The sequence below is a fragment of the Oncorhynchus mykiss genome, chromosome 9 (genome assembly GCF_013265735.2).
Source record: "Oncorhynchus mykiss isolate Arlee chromosome 9, USDA_OmykA_1.1, whole genome shotgun sequence".
In the NCBI taxonomy this organism is placed as follows: domain Eukaryota; kingdom Metazoa; phylum Chordata; class Actinopteri; order Salmoniformes; family Salmonidae; genus Oncorhynchus; species Oncorhynchus mykiss.
This window is the reverse complement of record NC_048573.1, coordinates 18071463-18096987: the sequence shown is the minus strand read 5'-3', so window position 1 is coordinate 18096987 and position 25525 is coordinate 18071463. Positions and strand designations below refer to the sequence as shown.

At 46.5% G+C, this 25525-nt stretch overlaps 1 protein-coding gene across 1 annotated transcript in view; it reads left to right on the top strand.

The window, feature by feature from the left end:
- The window catches only part of LOC110531650 (ephrin-B2), a 122851-nt gene that overhangs the window by 32496 nt on the left and 64830 nt on the right, over positions 1-25525 (top strand). The window contains exon 2 of the mRNA XM_036987496.1: positions 21069-21364. Within this exon, the coding sequence (XP_036843391.1) occupies positions 21069-21364 (296 nt within the window). The remainder of the gene's footprint in view (positions 1-21068; positions 21365-25525) is intronic.

Below are 25525 nucleotides of genomic sequence, written 5' to 3'. Positions count from 1 at the left end.
AACAATGGTGGGATATAGGGAAAATCCAGATTCAACAATTTTGTAATCAATACACGGAGAATGTCACCAAGGATATCACCAGATCAATGAAAGCCCTAGAGATTGAAATAGTGGAACTCATGACGTTGGTTGAGACCACAGGAGATCGAGGCCATACTCAGGCCCTCAAGAGGAGAAAAGCTGCATTGGCAGATCTGCTGGGTATCAGAGCACAGGGGGCATTGGTGAGAAGTAAATTTCAGGGCATATCTGAAATGGATGCCTCATCCAAATTTTTCTTTGGTTTAGAGAAAAAGAATGGACAAAGAAAAATTATTCATTGTCTCAAATCAGCTGTTGGACAAGAGCTCACTAGCCCTAGTGAAATTAGAAAGAGGGCAGTAGAGTTCTATGCTGAGCTCTACAAGTGTGAGTACAAAGAGGACAAAACAGTGACACAGCAGTTCTTTGATGGGCTCCCAAAGGTGCCTGCAGAAGCTCAGGTTGAGCTTGAGCAACCATTGTCTTTGCAGGATTTATACACTGCATTAAATGGCATGGAAAATGGAAGGGCACCAGGCATTGATGGGCTTCCCGTTGACTTTTTTAAGTCTTTTTGGGCTATGTTGGGAGAGGATTGGTTAGAAGTAGCTAATGATAGTTTAACCGGAGGGTTACTACCAATAAGCTGCAGAAGGGCTGTCCTCACCCTACTGCCTAAAAAGGGTGACCTGAGGGAGGTGAAGAACTGGAGGCCGGTGGCTTTATTGTGTACTGATTATAAAATGTTGTCAAAGGCTTTGTCCAACAGGCTGAAGGAGGTGATGGGGCAAATCATACATAAGGATCAGTCCTACTGTGTTCCTGGCAGGCAGATAGGGGATAACATTTCTCTGATTCGTGATTTTTTGGACGTCTCTAAGGCTATTGGGTTGGATGCTGGTCTAATTTCAATTGATCAGGAAAAGGCATTTGACCGAGTTGAACATCAATATTTATGGCACACGTTTGAGGCGTTTGGGTTCAGCTCTGGTTTTATTGCCATGATAAAGGTGATATATGGTGACATTGAAAGTGTATTGAAAGTTAACGGTGGTTTGAGTGCTCCTTTTAAAGTGTGTAGAGGTATTAGGCAGGGATGTTCTATGTCTGGGATGTTATATGCTATTGCTATAGAGCCACTACTAAATAGCATTAGAAGTCGCATTGCAGGGGTGTGCCTTTCAGAGGATATTCCTCCTATTCGTCTTTCAGCCTATGCTGATGATGTAGTTGTGCTAGTGAAAAATCAAGCGGAGGTGGATAGTTTGAGTCTAATGGTTGATCGTTTTAGGGGAATATCCTCTGCAAAGGTAAATTGGGAAAAGAGTTGTGCTTTACAGATTGGAGAATGGTCTGGAGGGATCATGGCTTTGCCAGGGGGGCTGGAATGGTGTAAGGGAGGTTTTAAGTATCTTGGAGTGTATCTAGGAGATGAGGGGACTATGGAAAAAAATTGGAGTGGGGTGGTTGAAATGGTGGAAGGGAGGATGAGGAGATGGCGTTGGTTACTATCTCGTATGTCATATAGAGGGCGCACTATTATAGTTAACAATGTGATTGCCTCTGCACTGTGGCATCGGTTGTCAGTTTTAGAACCACCATCTGGCCTTCTGGCTAAGATACAGGCAATTATTGTGGATTTCTTTTGGGATAAATATCACTGGGTTCCACAAAGTGTTTTGTATTTGTCAAAAGAGGAGGGGGGACAAGGTCTTGTACATCTTGCTAGTAGGGCTGCTGCTTTCCGGTTTCAGTTCATTCAAAGGCTGCTTTATGGACCGGAAAATGTGGTGTGGAGAGGGGTGGCAGGTCTTATATTACAGAGGGTTGGAGGATTAGGTTTAAAGAAGGCTTTATTTCTGGTTGATAGTAGCCAGATTTCTAGGGAGGGAGTACCTCCGTTTTATAGAGGCCTTCTCAGAGTGTGGAGCATAATGAAGGTGTCCAGAAGAACTTCAGCGGAGTCAGTGCATTGGCTGTTGGAGGAACCTCTGGTGTATGGGGCGAGACTGGACTGTACAACTGCAGCTGTTCCACATTTCTCCAAGATTCTGGTGAAGGGGAAAATCATCACCTTAAGACAGTTAATGGCCATGGCTGGGCCCGCCTTAATGGATGGAAGAAGGGTGGCAGAACATTTGGGGATGAGGTCGGAAAGGATTGTCGGACAAATGCTGGGGAGCTGTAGGAAGGCTCTGTCAGCGGAAGAATGGGATATGCTTAGTAGCCACAAGAAGAAGGTGCAAGATGAAGACGTCTCATTTCCAAAACTAGGGATTACACCAAATATCCCAGAGTCAGAAAGAAAGGCGTTATTGCTGGATTTGAGAGGGTTGGAGGAGGTGGGTTTGGATGAGGTGAATGGGAAGGAATTGTATAGGGGGTGTGTCAAGGTGTTGAATAAAGATAAATTGAAAAATAGAAAAGATACTCCATGGAGGGTAAAATTGGGCATTGATGACAAGGTAAAGCCAGCATGGAGAGCACTGTACAAACCACCGTTACAAAAGGGTACTGGTGATATGCAATGGAGGGTTTTACATGGCATCATTGCAGTTAATGCTTTTGTATCTGTTATTAACTCAGATGTTAGAGATGGATGTCCTTTTTGTAATATAAGAGAAACCATTTTTCACTGTTTTATGGAGTGTGAGAGGATAAAACCGCTATTGGAAATGTTGGAATCTTTGTTTAAAGCTGTAGGGGAGTTTTTCAATAACACTGTTTTTATTTTGGGGTTTCAATATAGTAAACAACAGAAAAGAAAATGTCAAATGTTAAATTTTATTTTGGGACAAGCTAAGATGTCAATTTTTCTGAGTAGGAAACATAAGATAGAAACGGGATATGGGCAGGATGTAAGATGTGTTTTTAAAGGTTTAGTGAAAGCAAGAATAAAAGTAGATTTTGAGTTCTTTTCAGCTGTAAAAGATCTCCTATTATTTGAGGAGAAGTGGGCTTACGAAGGAGCGCTTTGTTTTGTAGAGGAGGGGAAATTATTTTTTGCTGCTGAAATAAGTTGAATGTATATGTTATGTATTTATTTTTGTTTAGGAATTACATTTTGTTATTTCATTTCTGAAAAGGCAGTGTGTCATTATTTATGTTAACACTTGAGTAAAAAATAAAGGTTTTATAAAAACTCAAAAACTCTCTCTCTCTGTCTCTCTCCTCTCTCTCTCTCTCTCTGTCTCTCTCTCTCTCCTTCTCTCTCCTCTCTCTTTCTCCTCTCTCCCCCTCTCTCTCCTCTCTCTCTGTCTCTCTGTTTCGCTCTCTCTCCCCTCTCTCTGTATCTCTCTCTCTCTCTCTCCCTCTCTCTCCTCTCTTTCTCTCTCCTCTCTCTCTCTCTCCCCCTCTCTCTCTCTCCCTCTCTCTCCTCTCTCTCTCTCTGTCTCTGTCTCTGTCTCTCTCTCTCTCTCCTCTCTCTCTCTCTCTCTCTCTCTCTCTCTCTCTCTCTCTGTCTCCTCTCTCTCTGTATCTCTCTCCTCTCTCTCTCTCTCTCTCTCTCTCTCTGTCTCCTCTCTCTGTGTATCTCTCCTCTCTCTCTCTCTCTGTCTCTCTGTCTCTGTCTCTGTCTCTCTCTCTCTCTCTCTCTCTGTCTCTCTGTCTCTCTCTCTGTCTCTCTGTCTCTGTCTCTCTCTCTCTCTCTCTCTCTCTCTCTCTGTCTCCTCTCTATCTCTCTCCTCTCTCTCTCTGTATCTCTCCTCTCTCTGTGTCTCCTCTCTCTCTCTCTGTCTCTCTGTCTCTGTCTCTCTCTCTCTCTCTCTCTCTGTCTCTCTGTCACTGTCTCTCTCTCTCTCTCTCTCTCTGTCTCTCTCTCTCTGTCTCTCTCTCTCTGTCTCTCTCTCTGTCTCTCTCTCTCTCTCTCTCTCTCTCTCTCTCTAGTATATTGTCTCTACTGAGTTCTCCTAAACAAAGGAGGGGAAAACTTTATTTTTAGACCCTTTCATAATTCATTTACATATTGATTTGGGCTTTGAATCTTTTCATGTACACTTGAACGTGTGTGTTTATGTATGTCCTCAAAATGGTGGGGAAGGGTGAGGGGGGGGGGGGGGGGTGCTTTGCTGCAATATTTTACCGCCCTCATGGGAATCAGAGGTTTACAATCGAAAGCACTCACACACACACACTCACCGGTCATGACTCCTGTCTGTTATTCCTCGATTCATCTGATTATTAATTTATTTTACATGGTTCTTAATGCAAATGAGCCTGTGTGCGTGTATGCGTGCGCGCGCGCGCGCGTGTGTGTGTGTGTGTGTGTGTTACCCGGGGAACTGTGTAGTGGGCCCAGTGAGTAATGGAGCTCAGGTCCTTATCTGTCACCAGAGAGCCTAGCTGCCTCTCAGCTTGCTGTCAATCAAACACTCTGCTCTAGAGAGAAGAGTCAGCATCAAACACACAGAGAGAGAGGAAGAGAGTGGGGAGGAGAGCGAGAGAGAGCGATAGATAGAAGGTAAACAGGGGTGTGAGAGAGGGAAAGAGGATGAGGGAGAGGGAGGAGATGGAGAAAGGGAGAGACGAAAGAGAGAGAGGTAGGTGGAAGAATACAACCTGAAGGGTGGTTGGTGGTTTTATGAAACGTGTTCTGTCTCTGTGCCCTCCAGACACAAGGAAAATGGAAGAGTAAAACACTTAACCTCCAATGAATTAGGTCCCAGAAAATATATTTCAGCTTTTTTATATGAAGTCACTCTTTAGCTCTGGTGAGGAAGAAAATAAAATGGGTTTTGCTCGTGCTGGAAGTAGACACGCATAGCTGCTCGAACACACACACATTCTGGCAAAGCTATCAGGGCTGAAATTGGCATGATTCACTTCAATATCCTGACAGGACTGAATAGGTTCTAGAAGGCAGGGTGGGAGGGGTGTGTGTGAGACATTTATTATTCTGTGGCTGTGTGTGTGCACACGTGTGGGTTCCTACGGCCAGTATGTGTGTGTTTTCCATTGATACAGTATATACAGCTGTATACAGGCAGCCGTCAGCCTTTCTGTCCTGCTTTCTTACAGACACGCCTGCTGTTGATTTTACCGCGGGGCTCCTCAACCCCTGGGTCCTTCTGGACCGCAACCCGACCATACTCTCCTAAGCCCTTAACCCCTCCTTCCCCTCTCCCTTCCTCACTCCCTACCCTCGCCTCCAGCAGTGAGGAGGGGCGGGGTGAGACAGCCAGAGAGAGAGACCCAAATCGCTTCAAGATGCTCAGGGAGAAGGACTGGGGAAGTAGGAGTTTAAGAGTTGGGTATCGCGGCAAGGGAGAGGGAGGAGAGAGAGCGGGAGGCTAGCGAGAGAGGGAGAGGGAGCGGGGGGAGAGGGAGAGGGAGGAGAAAGGGAGGAGAGAAAGAGGGAGGAGAGAAAGAGGGAGAGAGAGGGAGGAGAGCAAGAGGGAGAGAGGAGAAAGAGGGAGGAGCGGGAGAGAGGGGAAAGGGAGGAGAGAGAGAGAGGGAGGAGTGGGAGAGAGAGGAGAGAGGGAGGAGCAGGAGAGAGGGTAGCGCTGCTCATTTTGTGCCTTGGGGTAGGAATGGGAGATCAAGACCCCAGGATTAAGCACTGTACCAGAAGCAGATACTACTGTTGGGGCCATTGGAAAGATCTAGGCCCCACATACACTGACTATAGCCTTTTAGGATTGTAGTCTAGGGGCCCCACATATAATGTGGCCCTATAGAAACATCGTATAGCCGAGGGTCGGAGACCTCTCCAGGCACTGTGGGCTTGTATTGCTAAAGTTTCAGAGCCCCTTAGTTTTCACGGCCCCTCAAAGTTCAAAGTTTAGGCTCCATACACACACTGTGGACCCTAGAGGTCATAGGTCAGGAACTGGGCAGACTGTGGGTAAAGCTCAAATGACACTGTTGCTCATATACTGTAGTGTGATTCTTTCTGACTATAACCAACAGCCTATTTAGTGCACTACTTTTCACCGTACAGTGATGGATCTGGTCAAAAGCTGGTCAAAAGTAGTGCACTAAATACAGAATAGGATGTCATTTTAGACTGGCAGACTATGTGGCCCTTGGGGAAGGCCCTCTCTGATGACTGTGACCCAGGACAGTTGACCCAGTCTGGGCTAGGTGAGGTAGGTTAGCCTCCTCAGTTCTCTACCTCTCCCCCTTTTCACCACTTCACCCCTCCACCCAGCCCTCTACCTCTACCCTCCACCCACCCCTCTACCTCTCCCCTCCACCCAGCCCTCTACCTCTCCCACCCACCCCTCTACCTCTCCCCCTTTTCACCACTCCACCACTCCACCTCTCTGCTCCACCTCTTGCCTCCACCCACCCCTCTACCTCTCCCCCTTTTCACCACCCCTCCACCTCTCCCCTCCACCCACCCCTCCAGCTCTCCCCTCCACCCAACCAGCCACCTCTCCCCTCCACCCACCCCTCTAGCTCTCCTCTCCCCTCCACCCACCCCTCTACCTCTCCTCTCCCCTCCACCCAACCCTCCACCTCTCCCCTCTACCCAACCGTCCAGCTCTCCCCTCCCCTCCACCCAACCCTCTACCTCTCCTCTCCTCTCCCCTCCACCCACCCCTCTACCTCTCCCCTCCACCCACCTCTCTACCTCTCCTCTCCCCTCCACCCACCCCTTTACCTCTCCCCTCCATTTTCCACCTTCTCCCCTCCACCCAACCCTCTACCTCTCCCCTCCCCTCCACCCAACCCTCTACCCCTCCTCTCCCCTCCACCCACCCCTCTACCCCTCCTCTCCCCTCCACCCACCCCTCTACCTCTCCTCTCCTCTCCCCTCCACCCAACCCTCCACCTCTCCCCTCCCCTCCACCCAACCCTCTACCTCTCCTCCATTTTCCACCTCTCCACCTCCACCCCTCCATCTTTCCATCTCTCCTTTTCCATGTGGGATGTCTATGGTGTCGGCCCTCATTCCCCCCAAAGCCCTCACTGACCTTATTTAATTACAGAGATGGTTTGAGAGAATGAGTTGAACCTCGCAGACAGACACACACACTCTGAGTGAGAAATAAACACCAGCTGGAGCGCTAAAGGAGCACGTTTTAGCCGTTAAAAGCCTCGTCAGATCTCAGACACACACACACACTGGGGGGCCCTCTGGCTCAGGCCTGTCCAGGACCTGGGTTCTCCATCAGCCCACACCTCCTATAGACATTCTTAATGGGACCAATCTAGCCAGCCACAAATCATCCTGCCTTAGACTGGACTACATACTGAGACAGAGGGAGAGAGAAAGGGGGGAGGGAAAGAGAACGTGGGAGAGAGGGATCGAAGAGTGGAAAGAGAGAGAGCGGAAGGGAGAGAGAGATGGAAGAGTGTGAAGAGAGAGATCGAAGAGTGTAGAGAGAGATAGAAAAGTGTAGAGGGAGAGAGAGAGATAGAGAGAGAGAGATGGAAGAGTATAAAGAGAGAGAGAGGAAGGGATAGAGAGATGGAACAGTGTAAAGAGAAAGATAAAGAGGTAGAGAGATGGAAGAGTGTAAAGAGAGAGGAAGGGAGAGAGATGGAGGAGTGTAAAGAGAGAGAGAGATGGAAGAGTGTATAGAGAGAGAGAGAGAAAGGTAAAGAGCGATGTAAGAGTGTATAGAGAGGAAGGAAGAGAGAGATGTAAGAGTGTATAGAGAGAGAAAGGAAGGTAGAGAGCGATGGAAGAGTGTAATATGTAAATGTCTGCTCTACACAAAATTACAACCAATTAATTGCAGCATTACCACAAAAATGGAAGAGGCAAGTAGAAGGGGAAAAAGTAAGGAACTTGTATGTCGGCCCTCCATTAAAGAACATAAATGGTTAAAGAAAAGTGTGATAAATAAAAACATTTACCAATTTCATTTAAGGACCAAAAACTGACAACTGTGCCATATAAATTGCAAAATAGTTGGGAAGAGATTTTCGATGTATCCATTCCATGGCACAGGGTTTATGAATTGATACGCAAAACAACGCCGGATTCAAAACTTCACATTTTTCAATATAAATTACTATATAAAATTCTTGCACCTAATACACTGCTCAAAAAAATAAAGGGAACACTTAAACAACACAATGTAACTCCAAGTCAATCACACTTCTGTGAAATCAAAATGTCCACTTAGGAAGCAACACTGATTGACAATAAATATCACATGCTGTTGTGCAAATGGAATAGACAACAGGTGGAAATTATAGGCAATTAGCAAGACCCCCAATAAAGGAGTGGTTCTGCAGGTGGTGACCACAGATCACTTCTCAGTTCCTATGCTTCCTGGCTGATGTTTTGGTCACTTTTGAATGCTGGTGGTGCTTTCACTCTAGTGGTAGCATGAGTCTATAACCCACACAAGTGGCTCAGGTAGTGCAGCTCATCCAGGATGGCACATCAATGCGAGCTGTGGCAAAAAGGTTTGCTGTGTCTGTCAGCGTAGTGTGCAGAGCATGGAGGCGCTACCAGGAGACAGGCCAGTACATCAGGAGATGTGGAGGAGGCCGTAGGAGGGCAACAACCCAGCAGCAGGACCGCTATCTCCGCCTTTGTGCAAGGAGGAGCACTGCCAGAGCCCTGCAAAATGACCTCCAGCAGGCCACAAATGTGCATGTGTCTGCTCAAACGGTCAGAAACAGACTACATGAAGGTGGTATGAGGGCCCGACGTCCACAGGTGGGGGTTGTGCTTACAGCCCAACACCGTGCAGGACGTTTGGCATTTGCCAGAGAACACCAAAATTGGCAAATTCGCCACTGGCGCCCTGTGCTCTTCACAGATGAAAACAGGTTCACACCTGACTGCCATTAGGTACCGAGATGAGATCCTCAGACCCCTTGTGAAAGCGGCTGGCCCTGGGTTCCTCCTAATGCAAGACAATGCTAGACCTCATGTGGCTGGAGTGTGTCAGCAGTTCCTGCAAGAGGAAGCATTGATGCCATGGACTGGCCCGCCCGTTCCCCAGACCTGAATCCAATTGAGCACATCTGGGACATCATGTCTCGCTCCATCCACCAACGCCACGTTGCACCACAGACTGTCCAGGAGTTGGCGGATGCTTTAGTCCAGGTCTGGGAGGAGATCCCTCAGGAGACCATCCGCCACCTCATCAGGAGCATGCCCAGGTGTTGTAGGGAGGTCATACAGGCATGTGGAGACCACACACACACTACTGAGCCTCATTTTGACTTGTTTTAAGGGCATTACATCAAAGATGGATCAGCCTGTAGTGTGGATTTCCACTTTAATTTTGAGTGTGACTCCAAATCCAGACCTCCATGGGTTGATACATTTGATATCCATTCACAATTTTTGTGTGATTTTGTTGTCAGCACATTCTACTATGTAAAGAAAAAAGTATTTAATAAGAATATTTCATTCATTCAGATCTAGGATGTGTTATTTTAGTGTTCCCTTTATTTTTTTGAGCAGTGTAGAATGTTATATATATGGGGGATACAATCTTCCCAGCTCTGTATATTCTGCTGTGAGGAGGCAGAGTCATTAGATAATTTATTTTGGTATTGTCCATATGTAGCTCGTTTTTGGTCACAGGTCCAGGAATGGCTGAAGAATTGCAACATTTGCCTAGAACTAACACTACAGATAGCAATACTGGGTGATTTGAAAAGCCATAGTCAGTCAATCAATAATATAATAGTTACAGTGCCATGTGAAAGTATTCGGCCCCCTTGAACTTTGCGGCCTTTTGCCACATTTCAGGCTTCAAACATAAAGATATAAAACTGTATTTTTTTGTGAAGAATCAACAACAAGTGGGACACAATCATGAAGTGGAACGACATTTATTGGATATTTCAAACTTTTTTAACAAATCAAAAACTGAAAAATTGGGCGTGCAAAATTATTCAGCCCCTTTACTTTCAGTGCAGCAAACTCTCTCCAGAAGTTCAGTGAGGATCTCTGAATGATCCAATGTTGACCTAAATGACTAATGATGATAAATACAATCCACCTGTGTGTAATCAAGTCTCCGTATAAATGCACCTGCACTGTGATAGTCTCAGAGGTCCGTTAAAAGCGCAGAGAGCATCATGAAGAACAAGGAACACACCAGGCAGGTCCGAGATACTGTTGCGAAGAAGTTTAAAGCCGGATTTGGATACAAAAATATTTCCCAAGCTTTAAACATCCCAAGGAGCACTGTGCAAGCGATAATATTGAAATGGAAGGAGTATCAGACCACTGCAAATCTACCAAGACCTGGCCGTCCTTCTAAACTTTCAGCTCATACAAGGAGAAGACTGATCAGAGATGCAGCCAAGAGGCCCATGATCACTCTGGATGAACTGCAGAGATCTACAGCTGAGATGGGAGACTCTGTCCATAGGACAGCAATCAGTCGTATATTGCACAAATCTGGCCTTTATGGAAGAGTGGCAAGAAGAAAGCCATTTCTTAAAGATATCCATAAAAAGTGTTGTTTAAAGTTTGCCACAAGCCACCTGGGAGACACACCAAACATGTGGAAGAAGGTGCTCTGGTCAGATGAAACCAAAATTGAACTTTTTGGCAACAATGCAAAACGTTATGTTTGGCGTAAAAGCAACACAGCCCATCACCCTGAACACACCATCCCCACTGTCAAACATGGTGGTGGCAGCATCATGGTTTGGGCCTGCTTTTCTTCAGCAGGGACAGGGAAGATGGTTAAAATTGATGGGAAGATGGATGGAGCCAAATACAGGACCATTCTGGAAGAAAACCTGATGGAGTCTGCAAAAGACCTGAGACTGGGACGGAGATTTGTCTTCCAACAAGACATTGATCCAAAACATAAAGCAAAATCTACAATGGAATGGTTCAAAAATAAACATATCCAGGTGTTAGAATGGCCAAGTCAAAGTCCAGACCTGAATCCAATCAAGAATCTGTGGAAAGAACTGAAAACTGCTGTTCACAAATGCTCTCCATCCAACCTCACTGAGCTTGAGCTGTTTTGCAAGGAGGAATGGGAAAAAATGTCAGTCTCTCGATGTGCAAAACTGATAGAGACATACCCCAAGCGACTTACAGCTGTAATCGCAGCAAAAGGTGGCGCTACAAAGTATTAACTTAAGGGGGCTGAATAATTTTGCACGCCCAATTTTTCAGTTTTTGAATTGTTCAAAAAGTTTGAAATATCCAATAAATGTCGTTCCACTTCATGATTGTGTCCCACTTGTTGTTGATTCTTCACAAAAAAATACAGTTTTATATCTTTATGTTTGAAGCCTGAAATGTGGCAAAAGATTTATATTTACCAAAAAAATATGGGGGATTGGAAATGATGCACACAATTACATTGGAAGCAACATTCTTTCCGCAATATTAAGCTGATCCTCTCTCTAAAATGAAATAGAACGACCAAAAAAGAAAAAAAGTGTGAAGGGGTAGATAGGAAGGGAGAGAGAGAAGGAAGGGAGAGAGAGAAGGAAGGGAGAGAGAGAAGGAAGGGAGAGAGAGAAGGAAGGGAGAGAGAGAAGGAAGGGAGAGAGAGAGATGGAAGGGAGAGAGAGAAGGAAGGGAGAGAGAGATGGAAGGGAGAGAGAGATGGAAGGGAGAGAGAGATGGAAGGGAGAGAGAGATGGAAGGGAGAGAGAGATGGAAGGGAGAGAGAGATGGAATGGAGAGAGAGATGGAAGGGAGAGAGAGATGGAATGGAGAGAGAGATGGAATGGAGAGAGAGATGGAAGGGAGAGAGAGATGGAAGGGAGAGAGAGATGGAAGGGAGAGAGAGATGGAAGGGAGAGAGAGATGGAAGGGAGAGAGAGATGGAAGGGAGAGAGAGAGAGAAGGGAGAGAGAGAGAGAGAAGGGAGAGAGAGATGGAAGGGAGAGAGAGATGGAAGGGAGAGAGATGGAAGGGAGAGAGAGAGAGAAGGGAGAGAGATGGAAGGGAGAGAGATGGAAGGGAGAGAGAGAGAGAAGGGAGAGAGAGAGAGAAGGGAGAGAGAGAGAGAAGGGAGAGAGAGAGAGAAGGGAGAGAGAGAGAGAAGGGAGAGAGAGATGGAAGGGAGAGAGAGATGGAAGGGAGAGAGAGATGGAAGGGAGAGAGAGATGGAAGGGAGAGAGAGAGAAGGGAGAGAGAGAGGGAAGGGAGAGAGAGGTGGAAGGGAGAGAGAGAGAGATGGAAGGGAGAGAGAGAGATGGAAGGGAGAGAGAGAGAGAAGGGAGAGAGATGGAAGGGAGAGAGAGATGGAAGGGAGAGAGAGATGGAAGGGAGAGAGAGAGATGGAAGGGAGAGAGAGAGAGAAGGGAGAGAGATGGAAGGGAGAGAGAGATGGAAGGGAGCGAGAGAGAGATGGAAGGGAGAGAGATGGAAGGGAGAGAGAGATGGAAGGGAGAGAGAGATGGAAGGGAGAGAGAGAGAGAAGGGAGAGAGATGGAAGGGAGAGAGAGATGGAAGGGAGCGAGAGAGAGATGGAAGGGAGAGAGATGGAAGGGAGAGAGAGATGGAAGGGAGAGAGAGATGGAAGGGAGAGAGAGAGAGAAGGGAGAGAGATGGAAGGGAGAGAGAGATGGAAGGGAGAGAGAGAGAAGGGAGAGAGAGATGGAAGGGAGAGAGAGAGAAGGGAGAGAGAGATGGAAGGGAGAGAGAGAAGGGAGAGAGAGAGAAGGGAGAGAGAGATGGAAGGGAGAGAGAGAGCGAAGGGAGAGAGAGAGCGAAGGGAGAGAGAGAGCGAAGGGAGAGAGAGAGCGAAGGGAGAGAGAGAGCGAAGGGAGAGAGAGATGGAAGGGAGAGAGATGGAAGGGAGAGAGAGATGGAAGGGAGAGAGAGAGAGAAGGGAGAGGGAGATGGAAGGGAGAGAGATGGAAGGGAGAGAGAGATGGAAGGGAGAGAGAGAGAAGGGAGAGAAATATGGAAGGGGGAGAGAGAGATGGAAGGGAGAGAGAGAGAAGGGAGAGAGAGATGGAAGGGAGAGAGAGAGAGAAGGGAGAGAGAGATGGAAGGGAGAGAGAGAGAGAAGGGAGACAGAGATGGAAGGGAGAGAGATGGAAGGGGGAGAGAGAGAAGGGAGAGAGAGATGGAAGGGAGAGAGAGAAGGGAGAGAGAGATGGAAGGGAGAGAGAGAAGGGAGAGAGAGATGGAAGGGAGAGAGAGATGGAAGGGAGAGACAGCTGGAAGGGAGAGAGAGGTGGAAGGGAGAGAGAGATGGAAGGGAGAGAGATGGAAGGGAGAGAGAGAGAGAAGGATTTTGGATGTGTGTTCTTTAGAAAGGCCAAGCCATCAGCGTGCCTGCATCCCATGTCTCCGTGGTTACCGGGTGTGTGATGTGTACTGGATGTGACACTAGCGCTGCGGCATTCCAGACCGCCTCCGGACAGACGGAAGGGAGGGTGTGTGTAGATCTGTGTGTGTGTGGCGATCAGTGTGTGTGCTGATGAGGGATGCTGTGCACTGCAGTGACAAGGACACTCTTACCTTCAGAGTCCCACGACGCTGGCTAACTATTCAAACACAACCTCCTCAGCCCTACCTGCCTCTCCCTCTCTTTCTTTAATTCTCTCCCTCTACCTCTCTCTTTCTCTCCCACCCTCTCTCCCTGCGTCAGAAGCAACCATATGGAAAGCATTATTCCCGTCGTTCTTTCTCACCGCAAACATTCCAGCAGCCCTTCCAGCACTCAGTGACTTTACAGCAACCTTGTAGTTCTTCTATGTTAGCAACTCTCTCTCCCTTTCTCCATCTCTCTGAATATCTCTCCCTCTCCCTTTCTCAATCTCTCTGACCATCTCTCCCTCTCTCTCTCTCCCTTTCTCTCTCTCTGACCATCTCTCCCTCTCTCTCTTTCCCTTTCTCCATCTCTGACCATCTCTCCCTCTCTCTCTCTCCCTTTCTCCATCTCTCTGACCATCTCTCCCTCTCTCTCTCTCCCTTTCTCCATCTCTCTGACCATCTCTCCCTCTCTCTCTCCCTTTCTCCATCTCTCTGACCATATCTCCCTCCCTCTCTCTCCCTTTCTCCATCTCTCTGACCATCTCTCCCTCTCTCTCTCCCTTTCTCTCTCTCTGACCATCTCTCTCTCTCTCTCCCTTTCTCCATCTCTCTGACCATCTCTCCCTCTCTCTCTCTCCCTTTCTCTCTCTCTGACCATCTCTCCCTCCCTCTCTCTCCCTTTCTCCATCTCTCTGACCATCTCTCCCTCTCTCTCTCTCCCTTTCTCTCTCTCTGACCATCTCTCTATCTCTGACCATCTCTCCCTCTCTCTCTCTCCCTTTCTCTCTCTCTGACCATCTCTCCCTCTCTCTCTCTCCCTTTCTCCATCTCTCTGACCATCTCTCCCTCTCTCTCTCTCCCTTTCTCTCTCTCTGACCATCTCTCCCTCTCTCTCTCCCTTTCTCTCTCTCTGACCATCTCTCCCTCTCTCTCTCCCTTTCTCTCTCTCTGACCATCTCTCCCTCTCCCTCTCCCCCTTTCTCTCGCTCTCTCTCTCGCTCTCTCTCTCTCTCTCTCTCTCTCTCTCTGTCTCTCTGTCTCTGTCTCTGTCTCTGTCTCTCTCTCTCTCTCTCTCTCTCTCTCTCTCTCTCTCTCTTCAATGTAATTGCTCCATTTCTCTTGCTCTTTCTCTCGCTCTCTCTCTCGCTCTCTCTCTCTCTCCCTCTCTCTCTCTCGCTCTCTCTCTCTCTCTCTCTCTCTCTCTCTCTCTCTCTGTCTCTCTGTCTCTGTCTCTGTCTCTCTCTCTCTCTCTCTCGCTCTCTCTCTCTCTCTCTCCCTCTCTCTCTCTCGCTCTCTCTCTCTCTCTCTCTCTCTCTCTGTCTCTCTCTCTCTCTCTCTCTCTCTCTCTCTCTCTCTCTCTCTCTCTCTCTCTCTCTCTCTCTCTCTCTCTCTCTTCAATGTAATTGCTCCATTTCTCTTGCTCTTTCTCACTCTCCTTCACTCCATTTCCTCTCCTTTCACACCTCCTCCTCCTCCTCCTCATCACTTGCTCTTTTCTTCTCACTGATCTAGGCAATGACTCCTTAGTGGAAGATAGTCAAAGGTTGCATCCTTTTGACCAGGGCCCTATGACAAAACGTATAAGGAATAGTGTGCCGTTTGGGACAGCCGAATTGTCATCAATGACCTTCTCTACTCTGAAAACTCTGTGTGCTCTCAAAGAAGGTCTCTGTACCATAGTAATGCTCTTGAGATAACCACGTCTTTATTTAATGGTGTGATAGCACTGTGGAACCCCTGCTGTATGTAGACTGAGTATGGATGGATGTATATCTTTGGTCTCCTCAATGAGACTTGCATTGATGTTTGCACAGTAGTGTGGAAGACTTTGCACTCCATGTGTGCGTGCTCGCATCCGCATCCGTGTGTGTGTGACAGTGTGTGTACATTGGGGCCTTCCGAGACCGCTCAGGACCTGTCTGTGTGATTAGGTGTATACCATGAGTCTACCCCAGACAGGTTAATGCATGTGCTCCATAAATCTACCAGAGAACTGGTTTACTATTCAATAATGGGAATGTACTTTGGGGTCCTTTGTAGCACATGAGGTTGTGTTTAGTTTAATGGACAAATCATGGAGATCTATTGGTTTGAAGTAAGACTCTAATTTATTTTTATCTAGCTCCTCTGTGGGGGTTTGAGGGCTTTTTCTCATGGGCACAGACTCAACACTCTGTCTTGTCTGTGCTGGTTGGGTTGGTTTCGACCCCCGCATTCTCATGTTCTCACACACAGGGATAGAGAGAGGCACTCAGAAACACACATCCCTGTTGTCCCGCTGGCTGCACCTGTGTGGCTTTGGTTCGGACACGGCTCAAGTTGCCTCTGAGGAATCTGGGATATGTGGGGCACCGAATACGCTATCTAACCAGCCACCGTATGGTACACACACACACACACTCAGCAGAGACACACACACTCAGCAGAGACAGACGGAGAGAGGGCAGAGGGGAGGAGATGAGGAGAGGGGATAGAAGAGAAGGAGGGAGTAGAGGTCAGAGGAGGAGGGGGTGAGGGTCAGAGAAACTAACACTCCAGTCTTTTCTCTAGCCGTGAAGGTCGAGGCAGGGCGGCGGCCGGTGTTGAGAAAATGATGTTTCTGCCCTCATAAAAGACCCCGGAGAAGAAAGGAGAGGAAAGTCCCCCCCCCCCCTCCCTCACTCAACCCCCTCCTCCCTCCATCACCTCTGGCCCCTCCATCCCCCACTCCGTGTTTCAAAGTGTGGCCACATGAATGGCACTATTGTCTGTCGGGAGAGAGGGAGCGAGGGATAGAGAGAGAGATGCGGTCCAACAAAGGGAGAGAGGCAGGGTGCTGAGGGCAAGTGAGTTGAGCTGCATCTGTTCATTTATTCTGGGTCTGGTCCCAAGTGATTTATTTAGTTGGAAAGGCAAACTCTATAAAGTTGTTTAAAAGGTCACCTTACTTAACTTAACTCAGTTATATGTGAGCGTTGGAACCAAGGTTTGTTTTGTTATAGAACCGTCCTGCATAGAAAGACTGTTGAGATGTGTGTTGCGTACAGAACTTTAATTGAAGCATTATGTGTGTCCTGTAACAGTAGCCCAGTGATACCGGTTAGCTGTGTTGACATGAGAGAGCGTAGCAGGGAAGCAGGGGAAGGAACGGTGTGAAACACATACTAATCTCAATGAGCCTCCAAAGCACCACCCAACAAGCGAGGCTACTGTTAACCATCAGTGAGCATATTTCTACCAAGACTCTAAACACTGTTTCTGTTTTTCTATTGCCCCTCTTTTCTTTCTCTTTTTCTCTATTTCTGTCTCGTTGTCTATTTCCCTGTTTTCTCCCTTTCAGTTTTTGAACAGATATCTGTATTTGAGCTCTCTCTTTATCTTTTCTTCCCTCTTGTTGCTCTACCTGCGTCTCTCTCCCCCTCACTCTTTCTTTTTTAAACATACCTTTTTCTTCCTCCTTCTCCCTCTGTTTTGACCATTACACCTGCCTGCCCAGTATCATTTTTTCCATCACTCACCGGCTCCTTCCATCCACCCCTCCTTCTCCCCCTCTCTCCCTCTCTCCCTCCCTCAGCTAAGTGCAGTTCTCAGACTCGTTGTTTGCTCTGCCATTCTTTAGCTCAGGTCTACTGTGACATAGTTAGGCTGCCATCATCTCTCTTAATGTTATTGTTTACATGGAAGCCCCTTAGCAACCGCCTATGTGACTGGAAGGCATGTAGACCTTTTATAAATGGTTTATGTGCCTGTGTGTTTCTGTCTGCGCGTGTGTGTCTGTGCCTGTGAGTGTTTGTGTGTGTGTGTGTGTGTTTGAGGCCCAGCCCAGCTCCTCTCTTCTCCTGGTGCGGGGGTGTGTGTTGAGTGCAGTTAGTGCTTCCCTCTCCAGTGTGAGTGCTTAGTGATAACCTCCTGACCTTAGTGATAACAACAGGAACGCCCAGTTCCTCTGCTGCCGCATGCCTCTACTACGCTAGCACTGTGCTAGGCTAGCTTCTTCACTAGCATCTATATGGTCATTGGCTAAATTCCCCATTCACTTTACATGTCTGCAGCTAGCCAAAAACATGCTAACAGCTACTCAGTGACCAAGTATCTTTGGTCACACAGGCTTGATTCCCCATTGACTATTTGCTACTACTAGCGAAACATGCTAATGCTAACAGATTAAAGATAGCCTAACAGTGCTTTGTGTTGTTAGCTGTAGTAGTGTTATGTTCTGAATGAATACATGGATGAGTCAGTTGGTCTCAGTCCGTAATGCCCTCTTCTCTCTCTCTGTTCTGACTGGCTAAATGTTGCCAAGCTCCCAGGGCGGTCTGAGAGCATCTTGACTGGCTGCATCACCGCTTGGTTTGGCAATTGCTTGGCATCCGACTGCAAGGCACTACAGAGGGTAGTGCGTACGGCCCAGTACATCACTGAGGCTGACCTCCCTGCCATTCAGGACCTCTATACAAGACGGTGTCAGAAGAAGGCCCTAAAAATTGTCAAAGACTTCACCCACCCAAGTCATATACTGTTCTCTCTGCTACCGCATGGCAAGTGTTACCAATGCACCAAGTCTGGAAACAAGACTTGACCCCAAGCCATAAAAATGCTAAATAGCTACCCGGACTATCTGACTCACTGATTTGCACTAACTCTTTTGACATGTGCTGCTTCTACTGTTTATTATCTATCCTGTTGCCTAGTCACTTTGCCCCAACCTATACAGTACGTCGTACAGTGGCTTGCAAAAGTATTCACCCCTTGGCATTTTTCCTATTTTGTTGCCTTACAACCTGGAATTAAAACATATTTTTGGGGGGTTTGTATCATTTGATTTACACAACATGTAAATGTTTTTTATTGAGATGCAAAATGTTTTTTATTGTGAAACAAACAAGAAATAAGACGACAAACTGAAATCTTGAGTGTGCATAACTATCCACCCCCCAAAGTCAACATTTTGTAGAGCCACCTTTTGCAGCAAATACAGCTGCAAGTCTCTTGGAGTATGTCTCTATAAGCTTGGCACATCTAGCCACTTTTGCCCATTCTTCATTCAAAACTGCTCCAGCTCCTTCAAGTTGGATGGCTTCCGCTGCTGTACAGCAATCTTTAAGTCATACCACAGATTCTTAATTGGATTGAGGTCTGGGCGTTGAGTAGGTCGTTCCAAGGCATTTAAATATTTCCCCTTAAACCACTAGAGTGTTGCTTTAGCAGTATGCTTGGGGTCATTGTCCTGCTGGAAGGTGAACCTCCGTCCCAGTCTCAAATCTCTGAAAGACTGAAACAGGTTTCCCTCAAGAATTTCCCTGTATTTAATGCCATCCATCATTCCTTCAATCCTGACCAGTTTCCCAGTCCCTGCCAATGAAAAACATCCCCACAGCATGATGCTGCCACCACCATGCTTTACTGTGGGGATGGTGTTCTCTGGGTGATGAGAGGTGTTGGGTTTGCGTCAGACATAGCGTTTTTCTTGATGGCCAAAAAGCTCAATTTTAGCCGCATCTGACCGGAGTACCTTTTTCCAAATGTTTGTGGAGTCTCCCACATGCCTTTTGGCAAACAGCAAACGTGTTTGCTTATTTCGTTCTTTAAGCAATGGCTTTTTTCTGGCCACTCTTAGAGTGTATGGCTTAAAGTGGTCCTATGGACAGATACTCCAATCTCTGCTGTGGAGCTTTGCAGCTCCTTCAGTGTTATCTTTGGTCTCTTTGTTGCCTCTCTGATAAATGCCCTCCTTGCCTGGTCCATGAGTTTTGGTGAACGGCCCTCTCTTGGCAGGTTTGTTGTGGTAACATATTCTTTCCATTGTTTAATAATGGATTTAATGGTGCTCCGTGGGATGTTCAAAGTTTCTGATATTTTTTTATAACCCAACCCTGATCTGTACTTCTCTACAACTTTGTCCCTGACCTGTTTGGAAAGCTCCTTGGTCTTCATGGTGCCGCTTGCTTGGTGGTGCCCCTTGTTTAGTGGTGATGCAGACTCTGGGGCAATTCAGAACAGGTCTGAGATCATGTGACAGATCATGTGACACTTAGATTGCACACAGGTGCACTTTATTTAACTAGTTACGTGACTTCTGAAGGTAATTGGTTGCACCAGATATTATTTATGGGCTTTCTGTAATTCTGTAATTCTGTAATTATTTTCATTTCGCTTCAACAATTTGGACTATTTTGTGTATGTCCATTACATGAAATCCTTACATCCTTAAGTTATCATTACTCATTGTGTATTTATTCCTCGTGTTGTAATTTTGTTCTATTCTTTTTTCTATTTTTCTCTCTCCATTGTTGGGTAGGGTCGGTCCGTAAGTAAGCATTTCACTGTTAGTCCGCACCTGTTGTTTACAAATCATGTGACAAATAAAATTTGATTTGATTTGATCCTCTGCTGCCAGGGTATATAACATCATGATTAATAAGAACTGTTGATATTTATTTTATTTAAAAAAAAAAATGTAGTACAGAAAATACACACAAAAATACAAAATGCAAGCCTTGTACACTGTCATAATAAACTAACACGTTCATCAGTAATAAGGTCCTCAATCTGCTTTCTGAATTCCCCTAGAGGCACCAAAACATCCATTTTAAGGACATTTTGGAGATTGTTCCACAACTAAGGTGCAACTAAACTTAAGCTGGTTTAGCTATCTCCATAGAGACCAAAGAAATTTCCTGAGTTAACCATCCCTGAGACCGGGGGTGGTAACTCCTATGTCTAAAGTTTAGTCATGATGTTAGGTACAGTGGGACTTTTGTAAAAGGGCTTTACAAATTAAAACATAGCAATGTATCAACATACCTGACATCAACCAACTTTCTGGTAGAGAACGCAGTAATGACTACTTAAACTGTAGCCCGTAGGAAAGCCCAGTGTACGATAATAACCGGCATCTGGCGGCTTTAATGGAGTGGCAGCTGCGTTCATCTGGATGATGTTGCCATTGTCTAGGACCGATATGAACATCGACTGAATAATCTGCTTTCTACTACTTAGCGAGATGCAGGACCTATTTCTATAGAAGAAGCCCATATCTATTTTCAGCCTCTCAACTAACTCATCAACATGCTTTTTATCTATCCAAATGCCCAGATGTTTATAAGCAGGGACACCATCCAAAGTACATGTGCTTATGTCATCAGTTATTTTTATGCTCTCTAGAGAACAACATATACCTAGTTTTACCTGTGTTCAGTACTAATTTAAGGTCAATAAAGTTATGAGTAGGGAGGTGAGGTGTTGGTATGGGTTGGTATGGGAGGGGTTGGGGTCACATGCCAGATAAACATGTGTCCTTGAGCGAGAATAAAAATAGAACGGAAAAATTGCCTTCGAGGACTGAGACACGTGTCTCATGTTGTTGCTTTGGGTTACAAGCCACTAACCTCTCTCTTTCCTCCTCCATCCCTCTCTCTTTCCTCCTCCATCCCTCTCTCTTTCCTCCTCCATCCCTCTCTCTTTCCTCCTCCATCCCTCTCTCTTTGCTCCTCCATCCCTCTCTCTTTGCTCCCCCATCCCTCTCTCTCTGCTCCTCCATCCCTCTCTTTGCTCCTCCATCCCTCTCTCTTTCTTCCTCCATCCCTCTCTCTCTGCTCCTCCATCCCTCTCTCTTTGCTCCTCCATCCCTCTCTCTTTGCTCCTCCATCCCTCTCTCTTTCCTCCTTCATCCCTCTCTCTCCAGGTTTTTGGACGATAAGGGCTACGTCCTCTACCCTCAGATCGGGGACCGCCTGGACCTCATCTGTCCGTCGTCTGACCCGCCCAGCCAGCGGGCCCCCGCCGAGTATGAGTTCTACAAGCTATATCTGGTGTCGTCACGTGACCAAGCGGACAGGTGTGAGGTGACGGGCGCGCCCAACCTGCTGCTCACCTGTGACAAGCCCAACAATGACATGAGGTTCACCATCAAGTTCCAGGAGTACTCTCCTAACCTGTGGGGACACGAGTTCAAGACCAACGCTGACTACTACATCATCGGTGAGTAGGGAGAATTGGAGTGTGTTTGTGTGCCTGATTATACAGCAATTCTGTTTTGAGGGATATGTGTGTGTGTGTGTGTGTGTGTGTGTGTGCGCTAATTGTGCAACTTTTGGGTGATAGAGTTTGCCTGTTGTGTATATGTACACGCTTGTGTGTAAGTGTGTTATGTTTTTCCTGGGTGTGTGTGTGTGTGTGTGTATCTTTGTTTGAGTGTGTTATGTTCCATCTCTCCTCGGTGGATGCTGATTTGGCCCAGAGCATGTTTATTGTTATTGCCAGCCTTGCAGTGACCGGGGATGGCGTCCAGCTTTTTGTTTTGGTTAATTTGGGGTTTGTTTGGGGTGAATACGTGGTGACGTCATCAACACGAGCCAAGCCAAGTGTGTGTATCACATGGAAAAATCTCTCTAATGTTACATCAAGCGAAGCCTCTCTACCAAACAAGGGAGCTTAGAATGGATTCAGGAGTTCAGGAGCACTCTAACACACACATATGTACACACACATACATACACTGCATTTTGAACTCCTGAAGGCAGACATTATTAGATTGCTATAGTGTAGACTCCCTCCCACGCACCTGGAAGCCCCATTCATGGTATTAATGCTCTTTTCACCTGTGATCCAGATTTACTGTATTAATGCTCTTTTCACCTAGGATCCAGATTTACTGTATTAATGCTCTTTCCACCTGGCATCCAGATCTACTGTATTAATGCTCTTTTCACCTAGGATCCAGATTTACTGTAGTAATGCTCTTTTCACCTAGGATCCAGATCTACTGTATTAATGCTCTTTTCACCTAGGATCCAGATCTACTGTATTAATGCTCTTTTCTCCTAGGATCCAGATTTACTGTGTTAATGCTCTTTTCACCTAGGATCCAGATTTACTGTGTTAATGCTCTTTTCACCTGGGATCCAGATTTACTGTGTTAATGCTCTTTTCACCTAGGATCCAGATTTACTGTGTGAATGCTCTTTTCACCTGTGATCCAGATTTACTGTGTTAATGCTCTTTTTTACCTAGGATCCAGATTTACTGTATTAATGCTCTTTTCACCTAGAATCCAGATTTACTGTGTTAATGCTCTTTTCACCTGGGATCCAGATTTACTGTTTCAGAGAGAGAGAGAAAGAGAGGAACCAAATCCATTCCCAAAACCTAGCTATTTCTGTTCTATATTTGCCTTACAGTTTCAGTGTGTTTGTGATTTGTGATTTGACTTGGGTTGAGGAGTGTAGGGTGTGTGTGTGTGTGTGTGTGTGTGTGTGTGTGTGTGTGTGTGTGTGTGTTAGATCAGGTGTGTGTGTTAGATCAGGTGTGTTTGCCCACCACAACCAGCAACAATAGCTGCCTGCTGTGTTATGAAGTGTCCAGATAAGAACTACAGATTTGCCAGATCCATTCTACAGCCCCAATCACGGTCTACACTGCCTAGCCACACCTGCCATCCGGGGTATCCACAGTATGGACGGGAGTGTTTTATCGTCCCTCGGACAGGTTTGGGATCGATTGACAGCTCCAGCCCTGATCAATGAGGGCTCAAATGCAAGGTCACACACACAGACAGATGCAGAGATAGAGGGATGGAGGGAGAGAGAAAGAGATGTGTGTGGAATATTGGGAGAAGATGGATGATTCGATGTTGACAAGCTGTCTGTTTTTGTGCGTGTGCAAGTGTGTATGTGTAATTCTATGAGTAGAGGTTGCGTACGGTCTGGGTCAATTATTTGATGTTATAAGTGTGTACTGTAGAGTTTTTTCAAGTGTGTTTTGCTCATTTAGAGTGCCATTATGATGTGTGTATGCATGTACATGCATTTGATTAATATTGTAATCAGCCAGTAGTAGAGAGAGTGTGTGTGTGTGTGTGTGTGTGTGTGTGTGTGTGTGTGTGTGTGTGTGTGTGTGTGTGTGTGTGTGTGTGTGTGTGTTTGTGTGTGTGTGTGTAAACATCAGTGCATGTGTGCACGTTTGGAGTGTAAAGTGCAGATGTATGTATGAGTCCATCCCTCAGGCAAATATCTTGTAATTAGCCCGCACCTTTAGCATGTGGGAATGTATAGACAGTGGACTAAATGAGCTGGAACGTAGACTGATATGAGAGAGAGAAATGTTGGATCGAACTCAGGAAGAGAGTGAGAGAAGATAAAAATACTTTGTTGTAAAAGTGTCAGAGATTTCACAAAGCATTGTAAATCTTTTTCATCTCACACTCTCTTTCTCTCTCCCTCTCTCTCTCCCTCTCTCTCGCTCTCGCTCTCGCTCTCGCTCTCTCTCTCTCGCTCTCTCTCGCTCTCTCTCGCTCTCTCTCGCTCTCTCTCGCGCTCTCTCGCGCTCTCTCGCGCTCTCTCTCTCTCGCTCTCTCTCGCTCTCTCTCGCTCTCTCTCGCTCTCTCTCGCGCTCTCTCGCGCTCTCTCGCGCTCTCTCGCGCTCTCTCGCGCTCTCTCGCTCTCGCGCTCTCTCGCGCTCTCTCGCTCTCGCTCTCTCTCGCTCGCTCTCTCGCTCGCTCTCTCGCGCTCTCTCGCTCTCTCTCCTTTCTCCTCTTCACCATTCAAAGATCCTAAGTGTGACACAAAAACTCCTGATATCTAGCTGAACCACAGATCAAACCTCTTTGAAAAGCAGGTCCCTTTGTAACAAACACACACACACACACACACACACACACACACACACACACACACACGACGTGGACGGCTGCCATCAGAAACAGAGATATAGATGACACTAGTTGTCTTTGTTAGAGAGCAGAGGATGAAACATCTTTCCATTCACTGATCTCAAGTCAGCCATCCTGCCAACAGCAGAAGCTTCTCAAATGAAACCTTTTGTTTTCGACTGATCTGGAGTCAGTGATCCTGGAGAGTCAGCTTCTCAAAAGCTTTTTATAAATCAGCACTGCTCACCTCTTTGGTGAAAAGAGAGATACTATACAGATATATTTAAAACAGGGAGAACAGAGAGGGAGAACATGTAGAGAGAGAGAGACAGGGAGAAAGAGAGGTAGGATTATGCCAGGTAGAGGAGGAGAGAGAAGGGATGAAAGGATGAGAGCGAGATCCTGAGAGGGGAGGAGTAGAGATAGATTAAGGAGGTACAGAGGGAGAAAAATAAGGAGAGATGCATTTGTGTCAAAGAAACAGGGAGTGGATGATCGCGGGCCAGAGGGAGGGAAAGAGAGATGAGTGAAAGGCAGAGGTCATGTAGTTTCCCTTGCGGACATGCAGATGTCCTTTCTCAGAGAACGAGAGAGGGAGAAAGAGAGGGGAATATTGTGTGTGAGAGAAAGGGATTGAGAGTGGGAGAAAGAGAGGGGAATAGTGTGTGTGTGAGAGAGAGAGAGAGAAAGAGAGGGGAATATTGTGTGTGAGAGAAAGGGATAGAGAGAGGGAGAAAGAGAGGGGAATATTGTGTGTGAGAGAAAGGGATAGAGAGAGGGAGAAAGAGAGGGGAATAGTGTGTGTGAGAGAAAGGGATAGAGAGAGGGAGAAAGAGAGGGAGAAAGAGAGAGGAATAGTGTGTGTGAGAGAGAGAGAGAAAGAGAGAGGGAGAAAGGGATAGAGATAGAAAGAGGGAGAAAGGGATAGAGAGAGGGATAGAGATAGAGAGAGGGAGAAAGAGCTAGAGAAAGGGATAGAGAGAGGGAAAGGGAAAGAGAGAGGGAAAGGGAAAGAGAGCAGCTGAGGGGTGGTTTAAAAGCCCATGATTTATAATAGTTATGACTGAAAACACTATATAATGTATGCCGGATGTGTTTAATTACTATCTATCCAGATTTAATGTATACTGAGTGTACAAAACATTAGGAACACATGCACTTTCCATGACATAGACTGACCAGGTGAATCCAGGTGAAAGCTATGATCCCTTATAAATGTCACTTGTTAAATCCACTTCAATCAGTATAGATGAAGGGGAGGAGACAGGTTAAAGAAGGAGTTTTAAGCTTTGAGACATGGTTTGTGTTTATGTGCCATTTAGAGGTTGAATGGACAAGACAAAAGATGTAAGTGTCTTTGAACGGGGTATGGTAGTAAGTGCCAGGCGCACCGGTTTGAGTCAAGAACTGCAATGCTGCTGGGTTTTTCACGCTCAACAGTTTCCTGTTTGTATCAAGGGTGGTACACCACACAAAGGACATCCAGCAAACTT